At 38.1% G+C, this 22,581-nt stretch overlaps 5 protein-coding genes, 1 long non-coding RNA gene and 8 other non-coding genes across 18 annotated transcripts; 3 read left to right on the top strand and 11 right to left on the bottom strand.

Moving 5' to 3' along the window:
* The first annotated feature begins 373 nt into the window (after positions 1-373).
* Positions 374-5,995, top strand: LOC117780735 (protein brunelleschi). The gene is made up of 10 exons (XM_034617376.1): positions 374-992; positions 1,058-1,891; positions 1,952-2,781; positions 3,028-3,271; positions 3,335-3,891; positions 3,946-4,433; positions 4,492-4,685; positions 4,965-5,156; positions 5,214-5,421; positions 5,478-5,995. The coding sequence occupies exons 1-10, from the start codon at positions 800-802 to the stop codon at positions 5,734-5,736; spliced, it is 3,999 nt and encodes a 1,332-aa protein (XP_034473267.1). The 5' UTR covers positions 374-799; the 3' UTR covers positions 5,737-5,995.
* Positions 5,996-6,171: 176 nt separating this feature from the next.
* On the bottom strand, positions 6,172-6,896 carry LOC117780736 (transmembrane protein 230). Its single transcript, XM_034617377.1, has 2 exons — positions 6,592-6,896; positions 6,172-6,539 (listed from the first exon to the last, which is right to left on the bottom strand). The coding sequence occupies exons 1-2, from the start codon at positions 6,784-6,786 to the stop codon at positions 6,351-6,353; spliced, it is 384 nt and encodes a 127-aa protein (XP_034473268.1). The 5' UTR covers positions 6,787-6,896; the 3' UTR covers positions 6,172-6,350.
* A 262-nt stretch (positions 6,897-7,158) lies between these two features.
* LOC117780701 lies at positions 7,159-9,313 on the bottom strand. Of its 5 annotated transcripts, XR_004617105.1 has the most exons (9): positions 9,148-9,313; positions 8,929-8,974; positions 8,694-8,744; positions 8,460-8,510; positions 8,226-8,276; positions 7,992-8,042; positions 7,758-7,808; positions 7,524-7,574; positions 7,159-7,341 (listed from the first exon to the last, which is right to left on the bottom strand). It is a non-coding gene; the product is annotated as an uncharacterized LOC117780701 (long non-coding RNA). The 5 variants fall into 5 exon arrangements; XR_004617106.1 differs by lacking the exon at positions 7,524-7,574; XR_004617107.1 differs by lacking the exon at positions 7,758-7,808.
* On the bottom strand, positions 7,409-7,485 carry LOC117782449. The gene has a single exon (XR_004617272.1). It is a non-coding gene; the product is annotated as a small nucleolar RNA Me28S-Cm2645 (small nucleolar RNA).
* LOC117782455 lies at positions 7,646-7,720 on the bottom strand. The gene has a single exon (XR_004617278.1). It is a non-coding gene; the product is annotated as a small nucleolar RNA Me28S-Cm2645 (small nucleolar RNA).
* On the bottom strand, positions 7,880-7,954 carry LOC117782454. The gene has a single exon (XR_004617277.1). It is a non-coding gene; the product is annotated as a small nucleolar RNA Me28S-Cm2645 (small nucleolar RNA).
* Positions 8,114-8,188, bottom strand: LOC117782453. Its single transcript, XR_004617276.1, has one exon. It is a non-coding gene; the product is annotated as a small nucleolar RNA Me28S-Cm2645 (small nucleolar RNA).
* LOC117782452 lies at positions 8,348-8,422 on the bottom strand. Its single transcript, XR_004617275.1, has one exon. It is a non-coding gene; the product is annotated as a small nucleolar RNA Me28S-Cm2645 (small nucleolar RNA).
* On the bottom strand, positions 8,582-8,656 carry LOC117782451. Its single transcript, XR_004617274.1, has one exon. It is a non-coding gene; the product is annotated as a small nucleolar RNA Me28S-Cm2645 (small nucleolar RNA).
* Positions 8,814-8,891, bottom strand: LOC117782450. Its single transcript, XR_004617273.1, has one exon. It is a non-coding gene; the product is annotated as a small nucleolar RNA Me28S-Cm2645 (small nucleolar RNA).
* On the bottom strand, positions 9,035-9,109 carry LOC117782458. Its single transcript, XR_004617280.1, has one exon. It is a non-coding gene; the product is annotated as a small nucleolar RNA Me28S-Cm2645 (small nucleolar RNA).
* Positions 9,314-9,768: 455 nt separating the features above from the next.
* On the bottom strand, positions 9,769-11,038 carry LOC117780225 (sperm-associated antigen 7). Its single transcript, XM_034616667.1, has one exon. The coding sequence runs from the start codon at positions 10,845-10,847 to the stop codon at positions 10,044-10,046; it is 804 nt and encodes a 267-aa protein (XP_034472558.1). The 5' UTR covers positions 10,848-11,038; the 3' UTR covers positions 9,769-10,043.
* A 444-nt stretch (positions 11,039-11,482) lies between these two features.
* Positions 11,483-13,653, top strand: LOC117781944 (cryptochrome-2). The gene is made up of 2 exons (XM_034618832.1): positions 11,483-12,225; positions 12,286-13,653. Exons 1-2 carry the CDS (start codon positions 11,559-11,561, stop codon positions 13,248-13,250), a joined length of 1,632 nt encoding a protein of 543 aa, XP_034474723.1. The 5' UTR covers positions 11,483-11,558; the 3' UTR covers positions 13,251-13,653.
* A 704-nt stretch (positions 13,654-14,357) lies between these two features.
* LOC117780142 lies at positions 14,358-15,256 on the top strand. Its single transcript, XM_034616563.1, has one exon. The coding sequence runs from the start codon at positions 14,472-14,474 to the stop codon at positions 15,093-15,095; it is 624 nt and encodes a 207-aa protein (XP_034472454.1). The 5' UTR covers positions 14,358-14,471; the 3' UTR covers positions 15,096-15,256.
* The last annotated feature ends 7,325 nt before the right edge of the window (positions 15,257-22,581 follow it).

The raw sequence follows: 22,581 nt of genomic DNA, 5'->3' as shown, positions 1-22,581 counted from the left end.
TGCCACTGCGTCCAATTTTTAAATTGGCGCCTTGCTTATATTATTAGGCGTTTCAAAAAAATTAATAATAATTAATTTATAATTTGATGAAAACTTTAAATTCGAAATTAGATTAAATGAGGGATATCATTTTTATAAAGGTTGCAAGTTCGTTACCCCTCGGGAAAAGAAGTTTTATAATTTAATTCTAAAATTAAATCCGAAATTCAACAAAGTTTTAATAAAAATACTGCAACAAATTCTAAAGATATTAGCTATAAAATTAAGAATAAAAAAATTCTTTTACAAAAAACACTGTTGTTTACTATCGCAGTTTTTTTATTTAAAAGTTTACCAGACTTTCAAGCTATCGCTCATTATTTTCTTGTGACCAGGTGGCAACGTCACGCAGCTGAGCACTGATTTTTTTACTTAGTAAAAGTAAATTTTTAGTGTTTTTCTATATATCTCTGATTATAAACGGCCTATAGCATTTTATTTGCATGCAGAAGCGCTCAGCATAAGTTTAAAAAGTCTGGAGAAGTGTAATAGCAAGAAGCAGGTGACAAGTAAAAAAGTAACAGCATCATTAAAAGGGGAGGCGATTCGATGTTATCGCTTGCTACAAAGTTGCCCTCATCTATTTGCAACAAACACAATGGAAATTAATTGAAGCACGTTAACGCAACGTCAATGTCAGAGGCGAACAACTCTAACGACTGGCCGCAAGTGCAAGGGGAAATGTAAAAGCCAATTGGGAGTTTGATAACCAACCAAAAACTGGAACAATTGGGGTGGGGGACGACGGTAAGAGTTGTAAATGCGTGCCTCAGTTGGAAATGTGCAGCTCCATGCCAGCGTGGAGCCAGTTATGTCACGGCTGGACTATGAGCAGAATGCACTCCATCACAGCTGCCTGCTGGTGCTGCTGCGCGGTGTGGGACCCTCACGAGCCCGCATCCTACAACGGGCCTTCGAGAAGGTGCGACGTGTCAATAACATCAAAGTGACGGGTAACTCGACTCAAATTGTATTACTTGGAATTGATAACTTGATCTATATTATTTTGTTGGTATAGATTCGAGCGGCACTGTGCGTACCATTTATTTTCGATTCATATCCGAGCATCCAGTGGAGCACAATGATTGGGGCGACTTTCAAACGCATCGCCGCCTACTGGGACTTGTAACAATTGGCAAATTTGAGAATCAACCGGAACTGAACGAACTGTGCCGTCATCATGAGTCGCTTAAAGTGCGCTATGGAAGCACGCTGTACGAGTCACGTGCCATATTCTTTGGACCCGATGCATCTTCCAGCGATCCCACAAACCACAATCACAATGACGACATAAGTGCCGTCGACAATGCGCAGCCAGAGTTGCAGGCAATTAAAGAGCACAGCTCAAGCACAGATGCTAAGCATAAGGATGCACGTCTTCAGGATGAGTACACAACGCCTAACAATTTCAAGTCACAGGCGTTCTTCTATCGCGAGCACGACAATTGCTACGATTTGGAGACGCGGGTCGGAGATTTTTTGAACGCCCTGTTTTGGGTGCTGGAATCAAGGCGTCTGGAACGGTCGCGCGAGAAGGCCGAGAAGGTCAGTCTACTGCTGGCGCCCTTTGAGAAACGCGACTTTGTGGGATTGGACATGGAATCGCGCAACAATCGCAAACGCTGTGTCGGTCGTGTGATGAAGAATCTGGCAGATCTGTCGCTCCAAGCGGGACTTCTAGATGACGCTTTAAGCTTGTATCACAATGCAAATGAAACGCTGCGTTCAGTGGGCGACTCGCTGTGGGTGGGCGCCAGTGAGGAAGGTCTGTGTGCCGCCTCGGCTGTTATGTTGTATCCACAAATGCGTGAGATTGAAACGCTGCATAGAAACGCATCTCTGCAAGAAACAGGCAAGTCTTTATTCCTCTTATTTGGTTAATCTTTAATCAACCTTATTTACTATGCTTTAGGTACTTCTCCATTAAGAAACACTCCGGAAAAGTGGCGTGCAAGCGATGCAACCAAGAAGATAAACACTGGGAACGCGTCAACAAATTGTGCAGACGCGATCACTTCAAACTCATCTTCCTGCTCATCGGTATCCTCTCTTTTGACCAACAACTCCTCAGCATCGGGCACGCCAACACCTTCCACATCCTCGTCCTCCTCGACATCGACAATATCGGTTACGCCTTTTGGGCAACAACGCAACGGCGAGCTACCTGGCAATATCCTAAAGCCGGAGGAGATAACCAACTACTATCGCAAGGCAATAATTAACTACAGCAAGTACAGGCATGCAGCCACAATTGAGACAGAGGCGGCTTTGAAGGCAACACGTATTTGCATTGAACAGAATCGTCCTCTGGATGTTGCCATGTTTCTACAGAACATACTTTACATTAATCTCAGCATCAGCGAGTCGGAGCGCGTTAAACGCTTTGAAATCATCACGGAGCTGTATCAGCAAATTGGCTATCAACGCAAAGCTGCATTTTTCCAGCGTCTGGCCGCGCTCAAGCATGTCCAGCAAGGGAGCCAGGCGCCAGATTGGACTCAGAGCTATCGTTTAATGCTGGGCAGCTTTACTGGATATCTGTTATCCCTTGATCCTCTGGAGGTGTTGGAGAATGCCGCTGGTTGGCCATCGCTGCAAATAGATCTTGTGCAAAATCTTATAACTGCTGCGAGACGACTTGGACACTCTGCTTTGGCCACTCGGCACATGACGTTTCTACTGCAAACCCAATGGGACAACATGACGGCGACGGAGCAAAGTGAAATGGCTGTGCAATTGCAGGTGGGATTTGTTAATATATCATTATGACCTTGCAGTAGCAATATTCGTCTATATGGAAGTATTCGTCTGTTTCTATGCAATCTAGTCTCGGATTTGATCACTATATCAAACAGCTGTTATAGGAAAGATAGGTCGAAAGTCAGTCTTTAATATGGAAAATTTCAACCAATGTCACAATCACCAATTCTGAAAAAAGAACTATTATTTCTTATTAAATTATAACCTTAAAATTTGCCATTATTGCAGAATCTAAGCGCACAATGCGAAGGCTCTCCCGTGCCTCTGGTGCTGGAAAATGGGACTGTGATACCGCCCGCAAATCTCACCGATCTGCCCTATTGCATAGAGGTGGTGGTGAAGGACTTACCCGCACATTTGCGACCGCAACGCATTAAGATTGCCAAAGCCGACAGTGGTCCCTTTCTGTTTACTCCCATACACTTTAATTCTGTGGATCGTCGGGACAAAAAAAAGGACAAAAATAAAATAGGTATCGCAAATTCCTAGACTGAGATCAAATAATTGATTAACTGATGATGTGCTTTTTTTATAGCCTTCCTGTGGGTTCAAAACGATCTCAGCGAGGTGTGTGTGCGCCTGCGCAATCCGTTGCCCTTTGAACTGGCTGTCACCGACATGCGTCTGCTTACCAATGGCGTGGTCTTTGAATCCCTGCCCCAGAGCATAATCCTGCAACCGCATGTGCCAACTAACGTCTTGCTCCATGGCACACCCATTGAGACAGGCCAATTGGAACTTCAGGGCTACAGCACACATACGTTGGGTGTCAAGTCCAACTGCCGGTTGAAACACATGAGAGGACGCAACTTGCCTCCCAATTATTTGGTTGATGTTATTCCCGCTTTGCCACGCATCTCTGTCAAGACGTCACTGCCACAGACGGCCACTTTTAGCAATATGAACAAATCGGACATTGTGGTTACCTCTGCCAGTTTGACTCTTTATAATGGAGAATCCTCCAGCTGTATAATAACAATAAGGAATGAAAGCAATACGTTGCCACTGGAATATTTAGAAGTTAGCATAAATTCAAATGTGGAGCAGGTGACTCAAAAGAAAATATTTCACATTGATGAACAGGCGCTGCAGGTAAGACAAAGCATTAATCTCCAAGTGTTCCATATAATAGCACTTCGGTTTCAGGCTCAGCTGCCAGTTGCTCCGCTAGGAACTCTTGAACTTGCTCTGGAAATTTACGCAGAAGCTGATTTTGTTTGTCCAATGTCAGCGGTATCACTTAATTCCAGTGCAAATGGTGCTTCTGCTGAATATGGAGCCTCTTCGATGTCACACTACTCCAGCATATCCACTTCCGGGCATGCCAGTCTGCCTTTGGGCATCAGTTCACCACAGCATCGTCGCCAGGAGCTACAAAACGTTGGCGCGCGGTCCACAATTGCCGGTGCCCAGCATTCTTTGGCTGCGTTAAATTTGCAGCCTGGCGGTGCAGGTGGTTTATCCAACACACGCCCATTTCAGTTAGCTCAGAACGTTGAGGCGCAGATACGACTTAAATACTCCGGCGGAGAGGCATTTGTTGCTGGTTTCTGTCGTCAGTGCGCCGTATCCTTCAACTTGGAGATGCTGCCCAGTGTGCAGATCACTAGCTGGGATGTGTTGCCCGCGGAAATGTAAATGACTTTGATGTTGCCAATTAAATATAATGTTAATCATGAAATTTACTTACAGACCTTCACAATTCTATTTAGTTTTGGATGTATCCAATCTAACCGCTCAAGAAATGTCGCTCAACTATACTGATAACAAGAATATACTCATCGAGGCCAAAGAAAGCTGCCGAGTGCCCATCCCAGTCGATCGGTGCTCCTTGGAGCAAGTGTGTGCGGCGCGAGCAGCAGAAGTTGCTGAGAATCTGGAACGCGGTAAAACACTTGAACATTTAATATTGTATATTAATGCCCGTTATTCATTATATATTTTTGATCAGCATCAACAGTTGAGTCGATATAGAAACACCTAGATCTCAGAACCTATAAAAGCTAGATTAACCAAATTTAGCACACACAGCATTGACTATGAGAGCTAGAGACTTCATTTTTTTTGAATGATGCATGCAGTAATATAAATATATATATTCAATTTGAGTAACAGATATCTTACATTATATTTAATTGGGTTACTCTTTGCACTTCTTTTTGCAGAGCTCTGTTTTCGCACGCAAATTCTTTCATTTAGCGATGCCCTCAGCAAGCTTTGCTCTACTCACATTGCGGATCGGGTGAAGATTAATTGGCTGTTGACCGGCAGTGACATCCAGGGCGTTGCCTCGCTGCGTGGAATTGTTCTCTCACACGGCATGGTCGACCTGACCACCGTTTCCCCTCTTCAGTGGTGTAAGTAACTCTTGATTTATAATCGAAATTTTATTAAATGATTTCGTATTTGAATAGCTGTAAGCTTCCAGGATGCGCCTGTGCAGCCGCATAGCGAGATAATGTGCACTGTTGGACAGCGGGCACAGATTAGCATTAATCTAACTAATCAATCGTTGCAACCCCTCAAGAACTTAGTATTGACTATCAAGTTTTATCAAGACTATTTAAATGGCATGGAAAACTATAATCTAGAGACCCGCGTGGCCATTTCTGGACCTAACCGGTGCGTGTTTCATATACTCAACCTCAATTGTTAAATAACAGTCTCTTTATCCGTAGTATAACAATTCCTGTTTTGGAAAAGCACGAGCAAACGCAGCACAATTGTTCCGTGATTTTCTTTACGCCTGGTCGCTTCAAGACGAGCATTGAGTGTGTTACCAAGCCGCAACAAAGTAGCAGTATTTCGATACGGCCCTGTCCAGGATCAACAAACTTAAGTCAATTAGAAACATTACCGGCTTCTAGTTTTGATGAACAACAGGCACATACATGGAAATTTATACCACCTATTGAGGTGACTGTTGTTGAGCAGTAATTCCCAAATGAAGTAAATTGTTGACCCTTGTAGCTTAATTTCGTTGTATTCGTATTTGTTTCTGTATTTTGTATATTGTGTACTGTAAATGTACCTCCTCCCCCTTGTAGCTCTATCCAATAGCAACGTTAATCTGTGTATACACGAATATACATATATATCGATATATATATATATATATACAGCTAAGCTTTGTTGTAACATGAGAAGCAATTGTTTATAAAATAATAAAAAGAAAATTATATATGTATACATTTTATATATTTAAGCTCAAAACGCACTTTTGCTTTATAGAGATAAATGCCATATGTATATGCATACATATTCGATCGTATTACTATATGTATATGTATGTACAAAGCTTCAAGCATTGCGAGTTAATGTAGTTAGCAAATCTTTCTCCCACTAAAATTCTCAACCATGAAACATTTGATAACATATATGATACATATATATTTACAATATTTTTATACAATAAATGCTGAGTTCTGTCTGCAATTCTCAGAAAAAACATACAAAAATAAAACATGCCATTAAAATGATTAAGCGTGGACACGAAATAAAATTGCAATAAAAATACATAAATTGTATACTAAATATAAAAATCGATTGTCTTAACCCAAGCGACGAATGTCGTCCATTGAATATCCCTTTCGTCGCAGTAAAATACATGAAAGAACATAGAAGTAATATCCGCCTGGTATAATAGTCAACGCTCCAATTACTATCAGGGCCCAGACGCGATCGGTACGATCCTGATTCACGTCCGCCAACCAATCCAACGTAGCACAACCAAGGCAAATCTAATGACAACAATTATTGACTAAAATTTCTTCTGAAGATTTGAATACGAACCGTTCCGCCAATGAATAATGTAAGTATGATTGCAATTGTCTTCCAGGGAGTAGATTCCTCGACGTTTGGAGTTACCCATTGCTCATTTACAAATCCATCGGTTTCGGTTGCATCCTCGGATACTTTATGGTAGTCGCCAGCTGTAGCCCCAGTGGCATTGAGGCGCCGTCGAGAATCTGATTTGGTGGGCAACATATTTGGCAACTTGCTGATCTTGATTCGTCAATTGCAGTCTTTGTTTGATCTTAATACTTTTTAATAGTTCATGTTGCCAGTTGAAATTAGTCAACTGTTTTTACCTTTTAGGGAAACAGCTGGTAAACAGCTGATGGTGCCGAGTTGCATTTCAATACGATAAGCACAGAATTTCAAAAGGTGGCGCCAAAAATTACTACATAACCTATTTCATTGTTCACTTCGCATGCTATGCTTTTCAAATCAGATAAATACCCGTTCCACAGATAAAATATACGTTTTAAAATAAAATAACTAATTACAATTCTGCCTAACTGTTTAAATCTAAAACTGACTTCACATTTTTTATACATTAAAAAAAAACAATTTTCATAATTTTTTATTGGATAGGTTATTTATTCCATATAAAATTTGTTTGTTGCCATATAAAATTTAATAAATCACACATTGGCATCAGGTGCCACTATTTATGTTGTTATTAATTTAAGCCTTCTCGTCAAGAGTGGTTTGATTTGTCCTCATTGAAGATACTTCTTTGCAATTCACCACCATTATCTGAAATAAGAGTAGAAACTTATTAGTAATTTTAATAGTAATATAACAATTAAAATTATGTTAAGGTATATTCAGGTCTACTATCAAATGGATAAATCATTCATAGACATCAGATGTCCCTATCAAAATTCTCATCATTAAAATTGAAAATAAATTATATTAATGTGAGTTCATTTACTTACGGAATTTATTTTCCTTGCAAAAGACATTTCTCCTTAATGAACAATCATCATCTGAAATCAAAATAGAAACTTACTATTAGAATTTTAATATAAATATAATAAATAAAGTAATTTCAGGGTTTAATCAGGTCTACTATCAAATGGACAAATCATTCATAGACATCAGATGTCCCTATCAAAATTCTCATCATTAAAATTGGGATAAATTATATTAATGTGAGTTCATTTACTTACGGAATTTATTTTCTTCGCAAAAGACATTTCTCTTCAATGAACAATCGTCGTCTGCAATAAAAATAGAAACTTACTATTAGAATTTTAATATAAATATAATAAACAAAGTAATTTCAGGGTTTAATCAGGTCTACTATCAAATGGACAAATCATTCATAGACATCAGATGTCCCTATCAAAATTCTCATCATTAAAATTGGGATAAATTATATTAATGTGAGTTCATTTACTTACGGAATTTATTTTCTTCGCAAAAGACATTTCTCTTCAATGAACAATCGTCGTCTGCAATACAAATAGAAACTTACTATTAGAATTTTAATATAAATATAATAAATAAAATAATTTCAGGGTTTAATCAGGTCTACTATCAAATGGACAAATCATTCATAGACATCAGATGTCCCTATCAAAATTCTCATCATTAAAATTGGGATAAATTATATTAATGTGTGTACATTTACTTACGGAATTTATTTTCCTTGCAAAAGACATTTCTCTTTAATGAACAATCATCATCTGAAATCAAAATAGAAACTTACTATAAGAATTTTAATATAAATATAATAAATAAAGTAATTTCAGGGTTTAATCAGGTCTACTATCAAATGGACAAATCATTCATAGACATCAGATGTCCCTATCAAAATTCTCATCATTAAAATTGGGATAAATTATATTAATGTGAGTTCATTTACTTACGGAATTTATTTTCTTCGCAAAAGACATTTCTCTTCAATGAACAATCGTCGTCTGCAATAAAAATAGAAACTTACTATTAGAATTTTAATATAAATATAATAAATAAAATAATTTCAGGGTTTAATCAGGTCTACTATCAAATGGACAAATCATTCATAGACATCAGATGTCCCTATCAAAATTCTCATCATTAAAATTGGTATAAATTATATTAATGTGAGTTCATTTACTTACGGAGTTTATTTTCTTCGCAAAAGACATTTCCCTTCAACGAACATTCATCGTCTGCAATCAAAATATAAACTTACTATTAGGAATGAAAAATTAATATAATAAGTAAAATGATTTTAAAGTTTATTCAGGTCTACTATCAAATTGGACAAATCAATCATAGACATCAGATGTCCCTATCAAATTTATCATCATTAAAGTTGGGTTAAATACTAAAAATTTACGATATTGAACTTACGGACTTTGATTTTTTCGCTGAAGATAATTTATTGAACGATCATTACCTGCAATAAAATTAAAAAGTATCAATTAGTAATCTAAGTAGTAATATAATTACTTCAAGGTATTTTCAGTTCTACTAGCAAATTGGACAAATCATAGACTTCAGATGTCCCCATCAATGTTATCATCCCATAAAATATATTACATTACAGCATGTTCATCCATGTGTACTTACATGAAAATTAATCACTTTCAGGTCCCTGATACCCGTGTCACTGGTACAATCAACCCATTTTTAAAATTGAAAGCAGTTTAATAATTTGAAGTATCATTTTATTTCATTGGAAACTTGGAGCTCAACCGCGTGCACGTGGAGTCAGTTTGTCTTCTTCTTCCAAAAAGGGCATAGTGATGTTAAAAAACATTGAAGCATCGAGAATCGATAATTTTAAGACGATGTTTTCGGCTGATACTGATGCATATCGATGTTCAACAAAACATCGGTGGTTTTATTTCTCAATATTTATAAAAGCAAAAAAAAAATACGAAAATAAAGACTGCTAAAAAAAATTTTTAAGTAAATTTTTTTAATGAAGTAGCTATTTTTTGTTACATTATTAAACTCGTATAATAGATAAACCATATCAAAGCTTTATTATGAACATTTTAATAAAACTCTTAATTGAATTACGTTTAAAATAGGAATATATAGAAAACTTTGGGCACCAGCGATGCATCAAAGTTTCAACCCGATGTTTTAAACAAAATCGAATTTGAACCCATTTTTTGAGATTTGTATTTTAACTCTTTTTGGCCATTTTTAGGCACGATACTTTTTGTAAAATAAACAGCACTGTTTCTATTGACTACAAATTTAGTTTTATTATTATATAAATAGAAATTGCTAATTGAACACTGCAGTTAAATATAGTTTGATCTAAACATCCGCAGTTAATGCGTTCAACTGGCCAACAATTTGAATTGCTTTCAGATACATACATGTGCATATGAACACACATTTCAGTCTGTTGTGTATGGTCAAAACACATCTTCTTCTGATTAACTTGGAATTTAACAAAACATACATACATATTCTTATAACTAATTGCATATTTCACAGAAGACATTGTTTTATTGCTGCTGTTGTCGTTGTTCAGGCTGTTGTTCATCGGCGGCATCTGCCTGTGCCGCTGTAAGGCTGTCCAATTGCTCCTGTTGCTGTTGTAGCTTTAGGCGCTTCTTGGCCTGAATATCGGCCAGGGTCTGTTCGATGGAACGCATGTCCTTTTTGTTCTTGCTGGGCACGAATCCATAGCTTTGGTTAGTTTCTGTTTTGCGCGCCGCCTGCAGGGCTGCTGATTCGCCAATGAGGTGAGCGTATTTAGCTTTATAATTGGAGGTCGGTTTCACCTCGACGTTGTCAGTGCTGTTGCTGGCAGACGAGCCGCCATCGGGGCTTGTCGTTTGCTTGTCATTTTGGCATTGCTCCTGGGCCAAGCGTTCTTTTCGTCGCTCAGAGTATTCTTTGGCTATATCCTTGCTCCATCCCTCGCCGTTGCGACGGGCTGTCACTTCGTCCTCGCTGGGCGGATGCTCCTTTTTATAGACCACCGAATGGCGGTCTTCTTCCTCGCGGCCAAAGCTCATAGCTATGAAGCCACCATTCTCAGCGATCTCATGTATGACCGATCGGTGCACCTTGTCCAACGGCTGGAATTCAATGCACGTACGATCGTCCTTGGCAAAGCGACCCATTCTTTCCTCAACGTATTTTCGAAATCGCAGCAACTCCTCCTTCTGCTTGTTCTGCATGCGCTCCACCATTTCCCGCTGCTTTTTAATAAGCGTCTTTTGTTGTTCATTGGTCGCTGGCGGAGCATCCATTGAATTTAGTATCGAATCAAGCAAATCCATTTTGTGTCGTTGAAAGCGCATAAACGCAGAGCTGAAGTTTGGTTTAATGTAGTCAACACACTGTTGTCTATTATCACTTGTTAATTTGTTAAATTAAACGCCAACATTTGGTTTATTTATATATGTTTTGTATTGTATAAAAAATGATTATAACCGGTGCACATGCACCAAAAATACTAAATTCTGAATACCAAACTTGGTTGCCACTCTTGCCGTTTTTGCGCCACAACTGGCTCTATTTTTCCTGTTGGCGCAATAGCACTTTTTTTCATTATTATTATTATGTTTGTATTATTATTATTTGTTAAAACTATTTTAAATGTAAGCGTGGGCTAACTACACAAAAACTGTCGAAATTTAGATTCCAAAAAGGATCAAATATGCTTTTTAACGATATTTAAAATTTTTTTTTTATCCGATGAGACTTAAAATAACTTAATAAAAGAACATATATATCATGAGCTAAAAAAAAAAAATTTGCAAGAGTGAAGAACATAATTTGGCGCATATTTATATAAAATTGTCTTTATTAATGAAATTGGCTCTATTTAAAAATATTTTTGCCGCATTTTTATGTTGTTGTGTGGCAACCGTGATATCAAATCCAATTGGTATTTTACTCTGTGACCTGCAAACGAGTTGGCAGCCCCAACAACGCAATCAGGCGGTCGATGTTGTTTTTAAAACGTAAAACCAAATTGAAAGTGAAAATAAATCTTGTATTGCATTCAGATGACTGCAAAACGACACACACTTGTCCATTGGTTCCGCAAGGGACTCCGTGTCCACGACAATCCCGCTCTTGCACAAGTATTTGATGTAGCTCGGGCATCTGCCGAACAATACCAAGTTCGTCCCATATTTATATTGGATCCTGGCATCTTGGACTGGATGCAAGTGGGTGCCAATCGCTGGCGCTTTCTTCAGCAAACTCTCTGGGATTTGGACCAGCAGCTGCGCGCGCTTAACTCCCGTCTGTATGTCGTACGGGGCAAACCTGTTGATGTTTTTCCTCAGCTATTTGAGCGCTGGCACGTGCAATTGCTAACCTACGAAACGGATATTGAACCTTACGCCGTACAGCGCGATACGGCTGTGCAGAAGCTGGCTGCGGAGCGGGGTGTGAAAGTGGATACCCACTGTTCGCACACCATTTACAATCCAGAAGTGGTCATTGCCAGGAATTTGGGCAAGGCGCCCATCACATACCAGAAGTTCTTGGGCATTGTGGAGAAGCTAAAGTTGCCCAAAGTGTTGACCAAGCCAGAGAAACTGCCGCAGGGAATGCAACCCTCAGAGGATGCACTTGAAGCAGCCGATGCACACGTGTACGATTGCCCCACGTTGGAGCAGCTGGTAAAGCGTCCAGATGAACTGGGCATTAACAAGTTCCCGGGTGGTAAGTTTTCGTAAACTTGAATTCGTTTAAGAAAACGTGTAACTGTGGTTTTATAAACAGGTGAAACGGAGGCACTCCGTCGAATGGAGGCATCGTTAAGTAATGAGCATTGGGTGGCTAACTTCGAGAAGCCCAATACAGCACCAAACTCGCTGGAACCCAGCACAACCGTACTCAGTCCGTACTTGAAGTTCGGCTGTTTAAGTGCACGTCTGCTCTACGATCGACTCAGGGAGATTCTGGCACGTCAACCGAAGCACTCGAAGCCACCTGTGTCCCTTGTTGGCCAGCTGCTGTGGCGGGAGTTCTATTATACGGTGGGCGCAGCGGAGCCCAACTTTGATCGCATGCTGGGCAATTCCTATTGCATGCAAATAGCTTGGCAAGAGCAGCCGGAGCACCTAAAGGCGTGGACGCACGGGCACACTGGATATCCCTTTATTGATGCCATTATGCGACAGCTTCGTCAAGAAGGTTGGATACATCATTTGGCGCGTCATGCGGTTGCCTGTTTTCTTACTCGAGGAGATCTCTGGATCAGCTGGGAGGAGGGACAGCGTGTATTTGAACAACTGTTGCTCGACCAGGATTGGGCTCTCAATGCAGGCAACTGGATGTGGCTGTCTGCTTCGGCATTCTTTCATCAATACTTTCGTGTATACAGTCCGGTTGCTTTTGGCAAGAAAACAGATCCCACGGGCGAATACATAAGGAAATACGTGCCAGAGTTGGCCAAATATCCAGCTGGCTGCATCTTTGAGCCGTGGAAGGCAACTCTAAGCGCACAGCGGGATTACGGCTGTGTGTTGGGCGTGGATTATCCTCATCGCATTGTCAACCACGACATTGTTCACAAGGAGAACATAAAGCGCATGAGTGCCGCCTATAAAGTTAATCGAGAAGTACGAACTGGCAAGCAGGAAGATGACTATGACGATGAGGATGATAAACCGCCTCAAAAGTCAACTGGAAAACGCAAAGCTGCCTCCAGAACAACTGGAGGCACTGCCAAACGAAGACGTTGACAATTGTTGAATAATGGTGATAAGATCCGAAGCAGCGACGCAGTTTATTTTATTTTTTTTTTTAAATTTTCCTTAACTCGGTTAAGGACATGTGAAGTCCATTATGCAAAGATTCTAAAAGCAGCTGCAGATTCTCTGCCACATTAACGACCGGTGCTAGCTTAGAAAGATTCATGTCACAGGCGTCGCATATTTTAGGTTACAGATGACCAGCAGCAGGACATAAATCACGAGTCCTGTGCCTGGCACTCGAGAGTGCTCGACTACAGGATTTAAATTTGTCTCGCTTGCATATGTACATAACAACATAAATATGTATGAGTTGCTGGTTTAGTTCGGCATTGCCCGTATTATTATATTTATAACATAATAATAAACATTCTCTGTAGATTTTTGAAGTCAATTGTATGAAAATTATAAATTTTTAACTGGTGAAATAATCCCCAAATAATCGAATAACTGTTCTTAAGGAGCTTAAAGCATGGCCTTGGGTCGATTGGACATCATTTTACATAATTTATAGGATCGCAGGAGGATTTAAATTTTTAACTCCATTGAAGCTCATCAGATAAATCTTTAAACTTTCATAGCTTTGTCAAATCTTTACTTAATTTCCGTTCATTATGTTAGTTTTATTATTATTTGGCCTCTAACTTGATTCTGCAAAATTTAATTTTTCTTCCATCACTGTCAATTTTTCAATACTCTCGATCACTTATTCCATTTATTCCATGCTTTACGATTGACGCTTTTTGAATATTTCAAACTTTCATAACTTTGTCAAAACTCAATTTTATCATTATTTTGCCTCTGCTTTGATTCTGCATCAAAGTTGGAAAATATAATTTTTTTTATTTCGATCACTATTCATTCATTCAATAGTTTTCCCTCGACACTGGTTTAATGAAGATATTTGGAGAACTCGATGTTTGTAACTTTATTCGACAACACGAATTTTTTTCCCCGATTTTTACATTTGGATTTTAAGCTCGGATTACAATTCAGATTTCAATCACTAATTTTCTTACATTTTGTTTCTCAACTCAAGTAGTCGCTGAAATTACTATTACTTCATCTGACAGTTGTTTGTTCAGAAGAAATAATATCATATCAGTCGGAACTTTCGGAATATCATGAGCTCAGGCATCTATTAGAAAATAAAATTTTAAACATATTTTGTGTGATACAGTGAATGTGAAAAGTTTAACAAAGATATTGAAAATGTTTCGAAACTTGTGCATGCTGCGTAAAAATATATTACTGTCCAGAATAATTTATTCGAGTTATACAGTAAGGGCCAATCTGACAATCAGTTCAAAATATCGCGCAAAGCCAATTGAAGGCTTGACGGTAACCGATATTAACATCCACGATCTGGCCAAAGGAGATGTTGAGTTTTCACGCAATTTCCTCACTACACTTCCTTCGCTGGGGAAATCGGAGCTTTCGCCCGATGCCGTCAACATGGAGGCAATCGTTGAGCCAGATGCAGTAACGGAATCACCAACTACGGATGGAGGCAGCATGAGCATACTCGATAAAGATGGAATGCCAATTGTGCCCATTGAAATCGATGGATGGAAGAACGCGGAAGATGATGATGGTCCAACCGTGCAGAATCCTTCCGGGCAGCCAATGGACATTGGCAATGACATCGAGTACAAGAAGCAACAAATGCTGGAGGTGCCCGAGAAGCGAGAGGGACAGTTCGAATACAAGGGCATCAAGGTGAAGCTGCCAGAATCGGCATCCAAGGATATTGGCACCTATCGGTTCCGTCGCGACCAAGAGGATCTGGAGACAGTGGCTGATGATATGCGGGTCGTCAAGTTCGATAAGAAGTGAATAGATATCTTTTAGTGGGTGTGCTTGTGAATGTTGCATTCCAATTACAAATGCATCTACTACAATTTTTAGTTGCATGTTGACCCAAGTTGTACCATGAAAAATTTAACGAAATTACTATTTTGTACAATTTATATTAAAATTTAACTTAGTGCTTTTAATCATCTAATTTGTTTCTTGGATTGTTTGTTAGATTGTTACAATAATAGGGGACTAATAGATGGGTTGGATAGTCCTTTGAACTGTTGAATTTCTTTCGATTAAAATGATTTATACAAGTAACAAATCATAGTTAAATATCTATATTTGTATAAAGTGAATAACTAGTTAAATAAATAAATAATAAATAAATTTCTTATGGTCGAGTTTGAACGATTGCAGACTATCCTATTAGTTGGGAATTAAGGCAAGGAAAATTCCGACCTGAAAGTGCAATGCGGCCACACTCAGTTGGCAAATGAACCCAATTGAACTTTGGCTTAACTGGCAACTGTTGAGTTTAAGTGAAAACACAATACACCCCAAACGGAAGAGAGAAAAGTTTAATAAGGAGTTGAAGGCAAACACAATGCAGACAGTTCCATAAATTGTAAACAAATGGCCAAAATGCGAGTAAGGGAGTAAAAAGACACGTAGCAAGGAAACCACAAAAACAATGTCTTAACAACAAAAACAATAACAAATTCACAAGCGTACTAATTACGTTTATTTTCCATGCTTATTTGGCCAAATTATCTGGTAAATTAAGCAATTTCAATTCAACAAACAAACTGAAGTAAGCAAATCTAACGATTAACTCGATGTCGATTCCGATTTCGATTCCGAATCTAAATCTGAACCTCAATTCTTATTGTTGAATTCTTTTTATGTGCACAGCATATTATACAAAGGACTCTTTATGTGTGTGTGTGTGAATGTGTGAATGTGTGTGCGTGGGTAGGTGAACAGCGCCAATTGCTGGCTAAGTACCATCCATGTGGTTGTGGGTGTTTGTGTGTGAGTGTGAATGTGTTGTGTGTGAGTGTGGGGGCAACTCATAATATAATGGCCGCTAAGTGCGGATTGTTAACTCAATTCCCGACGGTGTTTTGCTATTTTGCAGCTATTTGCATAATATTCGTGCCATAAATGTCTTGTTATAGCTGGCAAGCCCGCAACAACAACAACTGCCACAACAACAACAACTGCGTAAAAAAGTGCAACATACACAAACATGATGCAGACAGCCAACGCTAGATGGCGCTCGCATTGCTTTCGTTCTTATATCCAATTTAGTTATTTTATAGTTCTGCTTATGTTAAAATTTTGTTTGCTAGATAAATCTGAAATCTGGCTATTTAAAATGTAATTCTTTCTTCTTATTTTTATACCCGCTCAAAAAAAATAAAAATTTACATTGTTGAACTTTGGTTTAGTAAAAAATCTTAATACATTTTATCTTTTATCTAATAAAACTGTGTGGTGATAAGGAGACTTAGGCCAATTTCAATTTTCTTTGCTTGACGTTTGTGTGTGCTATTTCTAGGGTAACTCTCACTTGTTAATCGCTTGAAATCCTTTAAAGCCATTTAATCTTTTGTTAAGCAAACGCACAAAGTTTGCTTTTAAATATTTTATGGAATAGATTTTGACATTTTGATGTAAGTACTCGTAGGTATTTGTATTTATGTTTGTGTTTGTATTTGAAATGAACTCAAATCCAACCTCTTGTATTGTCTCTCAAAGTGTTTGCTTAACATCGCGAATAATAGACTAGAGGTATGTTTTGTACAACGTAGACAGACTCATACAAAGGCAATTGAGCGCAAATAATACGTATTGAAAATGATATTGACCCGACTTTATCCCCATTCTCATTCTCAACCTCTTTCTCTTTCTCATTCTCAATCCCAAGGAAGCAACTCAATTTATGCAACGCAAAGGAAGCGCGCCAAACAATTATCCTTGATAAAACGTGATTGATTATGTAAGCAGGGGCCACAGTATTTTTTATACGGAAGGAGAAAGACTTTCTCTCCAGGACATTCGATTTCAGTTACGTTGCTCCAACGAAAATTTCCATCAATGAAATAATTAGATGTCCTTCCACTCGCTCAATGGAGTGTGCAAATTTTCAATCAACGTCTAAACGTTGCCATAAAAAAAAGATGAAGAAAATATACTACTAACATTTTTGGGCGAAAGTCTACTTAACCAAATTGATGACAATGCGATAAGTCAGGCGGCGAGTTAAGCCGCTTAAATGCTTATAAACTGCCAGTCGAACCAGCGCAAAAAATATGATTCCCCATTTAGCCGAGCACCGACATTGACTCCCCGATTCAGATTCAGATTCCGATTCAGATTGAGGCAGACTCCTGCTATTTTTATACCCTGAACCCATTGAAAATTTCCAAAAAAAGGGTATAATGTGCTTGGCAGAATGTATGTAACAGGCAGAAGGGGGCATGGCAGACCCCCCAAAGTATACATATTCAAACTTTGTAAGTAGGTTCCTGAATACCGTACGCAGATCAAGTTTATTTTTTTTTTTGATGGACCTCTATAGCATATGGCTGCCATAGGAAAGATAGATCGAAAATGAAGTTTTAGTATGAAAAACTTCTTGGTTTTTTGAGATATCTCGAGCAATCTAACACAATATTCATCTAAACTGGTAATTTACATCCTGACCAAATAAGGCTCAAATCGGACCACTATATCATATAGCTGCCAAAGAGACGCTCAGTCGAAAATCAAGTTTTACTATGAAAAAGTTTTTAGTTATTTAAGATATCTTAACCAAACTGATAGAATATGCATTAAGTTTAGTGTTACACATCCTGGCCAAATTTGGTTCACATCCGTTTCCTATATCATATAGCTGCCGTAGTAACAATCGGTCGTAAATCAACTTTTAGTTCAGAGTACATGGGCACAGGGAATCCTACTGTCGAGCATGCCCGACTGCAGCCGTCCACTTGTTTTTTTTTTTTTTTTTGGCATGCATATGCTGGCAAACTGTCGTTTTGGCCGTTCGTGGCCATTTTGGCTTCCCGAGGAGGAGCATAAATTGTTGTCATGCCAAGTCACATTAAATTCAGCAAAGGCACGTACAACAATTTCAAGCTCTCATCCTTTGGCATATCCTTTTGACCAGGTTAACAACAGACAGAGAGAGAGAGAGAGCGGGGAAAGTGAGCGAGAAAGATGTCATAAATATATCAAACAATCGTTCGTGCCATAAATAAGCAAATGCGTGCACTTTCTTGCCATAATTGGCAATTTGCGTTCACTTTTTGTTTCTCGTTAGTTTTCTACTGAAATTTGCCCCTTTTCCCCTTAGCTCTGCTGTGCCCCCCCTTACCATAGAAAGCACTCTGGACTTATGCCTTTGACTTATGCACACTGATTACAGGGACAAGCTTATTAGCAGATACTCCTCTTCATGTGTCGTACATTGTTACATATGTATTTGCGAGGGCAGTTACATAAATTACAAATGTCTAAGACGAAATACATGTATGCTCAATTATATCCAATATGATTGTGAAATTTTAAAGCTTGTATAATACAGAAAGGAAAAAGCAGAATGAAAATAATAAAAGTGAGCTTAAAAAATTAAATAATTATAATTAATTAGATATAGAAAACCTGTAACTGGTAATAATAATAATAATAAAAAAATGAATGATTTGTGGATATTTTGCAAAATTTTTGTGGACGATTATTTAATTCATTCTATAAGTAATAGACTATCTGAATTAAATTGTTTAATAAATTCGTCTGTCTATCTCCTATTATTATTACTACTATTATTTGCTTGTATTGTTTGTTTGTATTTAAGTGGTGTACTGTGTAACATACATAGAGGCAACTAAATTCTCAATTTCAAGGCACAATTTCCCCATTTGGTTGGAGTAACTCATGTTGCAAGCAGCAGCTGCTTCTCCGCTTGTCTGCACGCTCGACTGCTGAAACACCTTGCCACGCCCACTGTCGCCCACTCAAAACATGGCAATAATGCAAATGGTAAACAGTTAAGCGCATAGCCATTAACTATATAGTTTGCAGGTGCATACAGTATATATCGCTTTTATGCAAAAATTAATACATATTTCAACTTAAGCTGCACATATTTTATGTAAGTATTTATTTGTTGGAATGCAAGCAATTTATTTAAAAAAAATTATTATTAGCTTTTGCTGCGGTTAGTTTCTATAAATCTTTCTTTGATGTAATTATTTACAGTATTTTTTCTACCATTGTAGAAACTTAAATGACTAAGGGAATAAGTATATGTGGGTAAATAATATATTTAACAAAACGAAACGAATTTCTACATTTTTTTTTATATTGTACTAAAAAATTTCTTCCTAAATAAAGCAAAAAAATTAAAAATTAAAAAATAATTAAAAATTGCATGAGAAACAGAGCTGCTAAGCCATATTCGAAATACTTAATAATTGTTTCAAAAGGTAGATTTTTTATTCAATACTCGTATATATATAGAAGTTTTTAAATTTCATTATGAAGTAAAAATAATCCCTTTTTTTAGTGCGCAGAAATCGAAGCCTATGTTTACATGATAATATTGCGTATACGCAATATTTGCTGTATGTACAAAAATGTGCAAGAAACACGTAAAAGGCCAACAACAAACAATTGCAACAAAACTAAAAGAAAGAGTAGAGGGAGAGAGAGAGAGAGAGACAGCGCTTAACACGTGAGTTGTTTCCTGCTCAAGAATTGCGGCAGGACGAAGACATTGCTCGGGCAGTGTAGGAATCGTAGCTGGCCTAAACTAAACTAAACTCATAACGGATATGATGATGATGCTGATGATTTCCGCAAACAAATATTTCGTTTGTTGTGCTAACAAGCAAACAGCAGGAGAAGGAGAAGGAGAAGGAAATAAGAAGAAGAAACAGAGGCAACAACATTTGCAACACTTGCAACACTCGCCCATTTTTGCGTTGCCTTCAGCTGAACAATTTCAGGTGTAAGCTGGCTCCCACACATTCGCATCTTCGCATATACGCACATGACAGGGTTGCCACCTCATCCTTGCTGGTCGAATGAGTATCCTTGTCGTGGTTTTGTTTTTTCGGCGGCTGAAAACGAGCTCAGTGGGTTAAATGGAAACATCGCGCGCTGTTTTACTCGCTTTAGTTATGCAAATGCGAAAAGGGGAAAAGAAGGGAAGGGGAAGGGGGAATGAGTAAGGCGCATTCACGTCCACAACAAATGTGGCCGCAATGTAAACAAAACAAAAGCAACAACAACAAAAAATAAGCTCACAAAAAATGGTTTATATACAAAAAGAAAAGAAAACAGAAAGAGAGACGAGAGACGATAGTAAAGAGTAAAGAGAAGAGAGATAGACATCGTATAAAAGCTGTTCGCAGCTGCCATCTCGGTCGTCCCTTGTACACTTTGTTCCTGTTTCCTTCCTGTGCTTGACACTTGCGGATTTAGTACTTCATTTGCAACAACAGCTCTTCTTCTTCTTCTTCCTCATCTCGTTCTTCTTCTTCTAGCTGCGCGGTGGCAGCAGGAGGCGGGGAAACCGAATATGACGCAAGGTTAAACAGACCAAATGAGTTCCTCTATGAGAGAATATGTTGCGAAAGAGGTACAGGGTATTTTTGACCGATTCGTTAAATATTTGACATCTTCGGAAACATCTATGTTATTATAAAAAAATCAACTCGAAGATGCGCTGCAATTTTATATTATTTTAATTGGTTAGTTCATTTTTTTTCAAAAAAAAATTAAAAATGTAAGAAGTATTAAGTTGGAAAATTAACTGATTTCGATATTCCGTCAAGTTATTCTAATGTTGTTTTTTAGTTACTTAGGAATGAAACACAAAATAAAATAATTCATTATACTTTTTATGCGAGTAATTGCAAACTAGTTTACAATTTTAATATTTTTTAAATACATTAACATTCATAAATATTGACATTTATTATTACTTATAAAATAAGTTCCGTTTTAACAAATGTAAGCTCTTATTTCTACTACTCATTTAAATAAACATTTACTCTAAATGTTATTGTTCAACTAATTTCTTGAGTTGACTGCCTTAGTCGACATTAAATAAGTATCTGTATCTGTCTATCTTACCTGTGAAATGGCCCGATTCGAATTTATAGCACTTGGGAAACACTTTGCGCTACTCGAAGATGAGTTTTCCCTAACACCAATTGCTTAAATCAGCAGCATTTTCCGCCATTCTCTTCGTACTTCCTTTTCTTCCTTTGTTTTTATTTGCCATCAGCAACTCGTCTCTCCTTTAACAAACCTCAGTCGTTTCTGTTATTCAAATTGATTTGTAACTGGAAATATTTCAAAAGTCGCTCAGCGAATTTGATTCTTTTTTTTTTTTCACTTTTTGGGATTCCCCACGTTTTTTGTGCGAGTACTCAACGGGATTTCCCTGTCGCAGCCATTTTGAAAATATTTGTGTCTGCAGAAATATGTCATGGTTGTGATGTCGCCATGTCGTTGGCATTGAATCGTGACCAACTTGCAGTTTGCTGTACGTGCAACGGCAGTCGAATAGTCAAAGTTGTCATTTATACACCCGCCCACTGCCTCCGTCTTTCATCCCTTTCCCACTCCCATTGCCATTCCCAATCCAATTGTGAATCCCTTTTCCAACTCCAACTCCAGCTCCAATTTCTGCACCGTCTACTCCTCTAACTGCCTGCGATTTGGCGTGGACATCTGATTTATGACACTCAAATGAACTTCGACGTCAACTGAATAAATTTCTGTCGACTTTTCTCTTGAATTCCCGATTTGTATTGAATTATCATACTCTCTAAACAAACAAATTGTGTAAATTATTAGAAAAATATATATCTACAGGGTGTGGCATAGTCACGCACGCCTTGCTTGCTTACTTGTACTCAGCTTTTTTACACCCTCTGCTTAATTGTTCCTTAAATTTTATTCAAATTCGTCACTAAAATCCCTGAGTTTTCGCCAATTTGGCCTTTAAAGTTGCAGTTGTCATAGTAACTGTGACTGGTTGACTTTAATGCGCTCCACTAGCTTCTACAGGGTATTCAACTGTATGTAAATGCTTGTAGCAGTTCGGGGAGAAGCCAATTATTTAGAAATAACACTTGTCCATCCAGTTTACATTGAATTACTGCTTAAATAGTTAAAGAAACAAACAACAGCGTGCTAGACTTTGGAATACCCAGCTCACATACATAAACGCACACACACACACCTAAACAAATTGTAGCACAAACACTTTGCAGTTTACGCACGCTAGATGGCGCCAGTGATGCTCTGCACTATGGAAAACAGGTTTGAAAAACACTTTTGTATGCAATCCAATTTAAAATTAAGCTTGAAATGCAATATTTTGGGACGATGAGCTCAAAGTTAAAAATAAACTTAATCTGCATATGAAATAATACTGGAATTTACCTGCTAATTTTGGTACATCTAGCTTTACAATGAGTTTCAATTGTAATGGGCCAAA

Source organism: Drosophila innubila (genome assembly GCF_004354385.1).
Source record: "Drosophila innubila isolate TH190305 chromosome 2L unlocalized genomic scaffold, UK_Dinn_1.0 4_B_2L, whole genome shotgun sequence".
Lineage (NCBI taxonomy): Eukaryota > Metazoa > Arthropoda > Insecta > Diptera > Drosophilidae > Drosophila > Drosophila innubila.
This window is presented reverse-complemented; position numbering and strand designations above follow the sequence as displayed.

Coding starts and splice junctions, on each gene's coding strand:
- LOC117780735 (XM_034617376.1), top strand. CDS start 800: ATGCGTGCCTCAGTTGGAAATGTGCAGCTCCATGCCAGCGTGGAGCCA. Junction 993..1,057: donor CAATAACATCAAAGTGACGG/GTAACTCGACTC, acceptor TTGTTGGTATAG/ATTCGAGCGGCACTGTGCGT. Junction 2,782..3,027: donor AAATGGCTGTGCAATTGCAG/GTGGGATTTGTT, acceptor CCATTATTGCAG/AATCTAAGCGCACAATGCGA.
- LOC117780736 (XM_034617377.1), bottom strand. CDS start 6,786: ATGTTGCCCACCAAATCAGATTCTCGACGGCGCCTCAATGCCACTGGG. Junction 6,540..6,591: donor CATTATTCATTGGCGGAACG/GTTCGTATTCAA, acceptor TGTTGTCATTAG/ATTTGCCTTGGTTGTGCTAC.
- LOC117780225 (XM_034616667.1), bottom strand. CDS start 10,847: ATGCGCTTTCAACGACACAAAATGGATTTGCTTGATTCGATACTAAAT.
- LOC117781944 (XM_034618832.1), top strand. CDS start 11,559: ATGACTGCAAAACGACACACACTTGTCCATTGGTTCCGCAAGGGACTC. Junction 12,226..12,285: donor CATTAACAAGTTCCCGGGTG/GTAAGTTTTCGT, acceptor TTTTATAAACAG/GTGAAACGGAGGCACTCCGT.
- LOC117780142 (XM_034616563.1), top strand. CDS start 14,472: ATGTTTCGAAACTTGTGCATGCTGCGTAAAAATATATTACTGTCCAGA.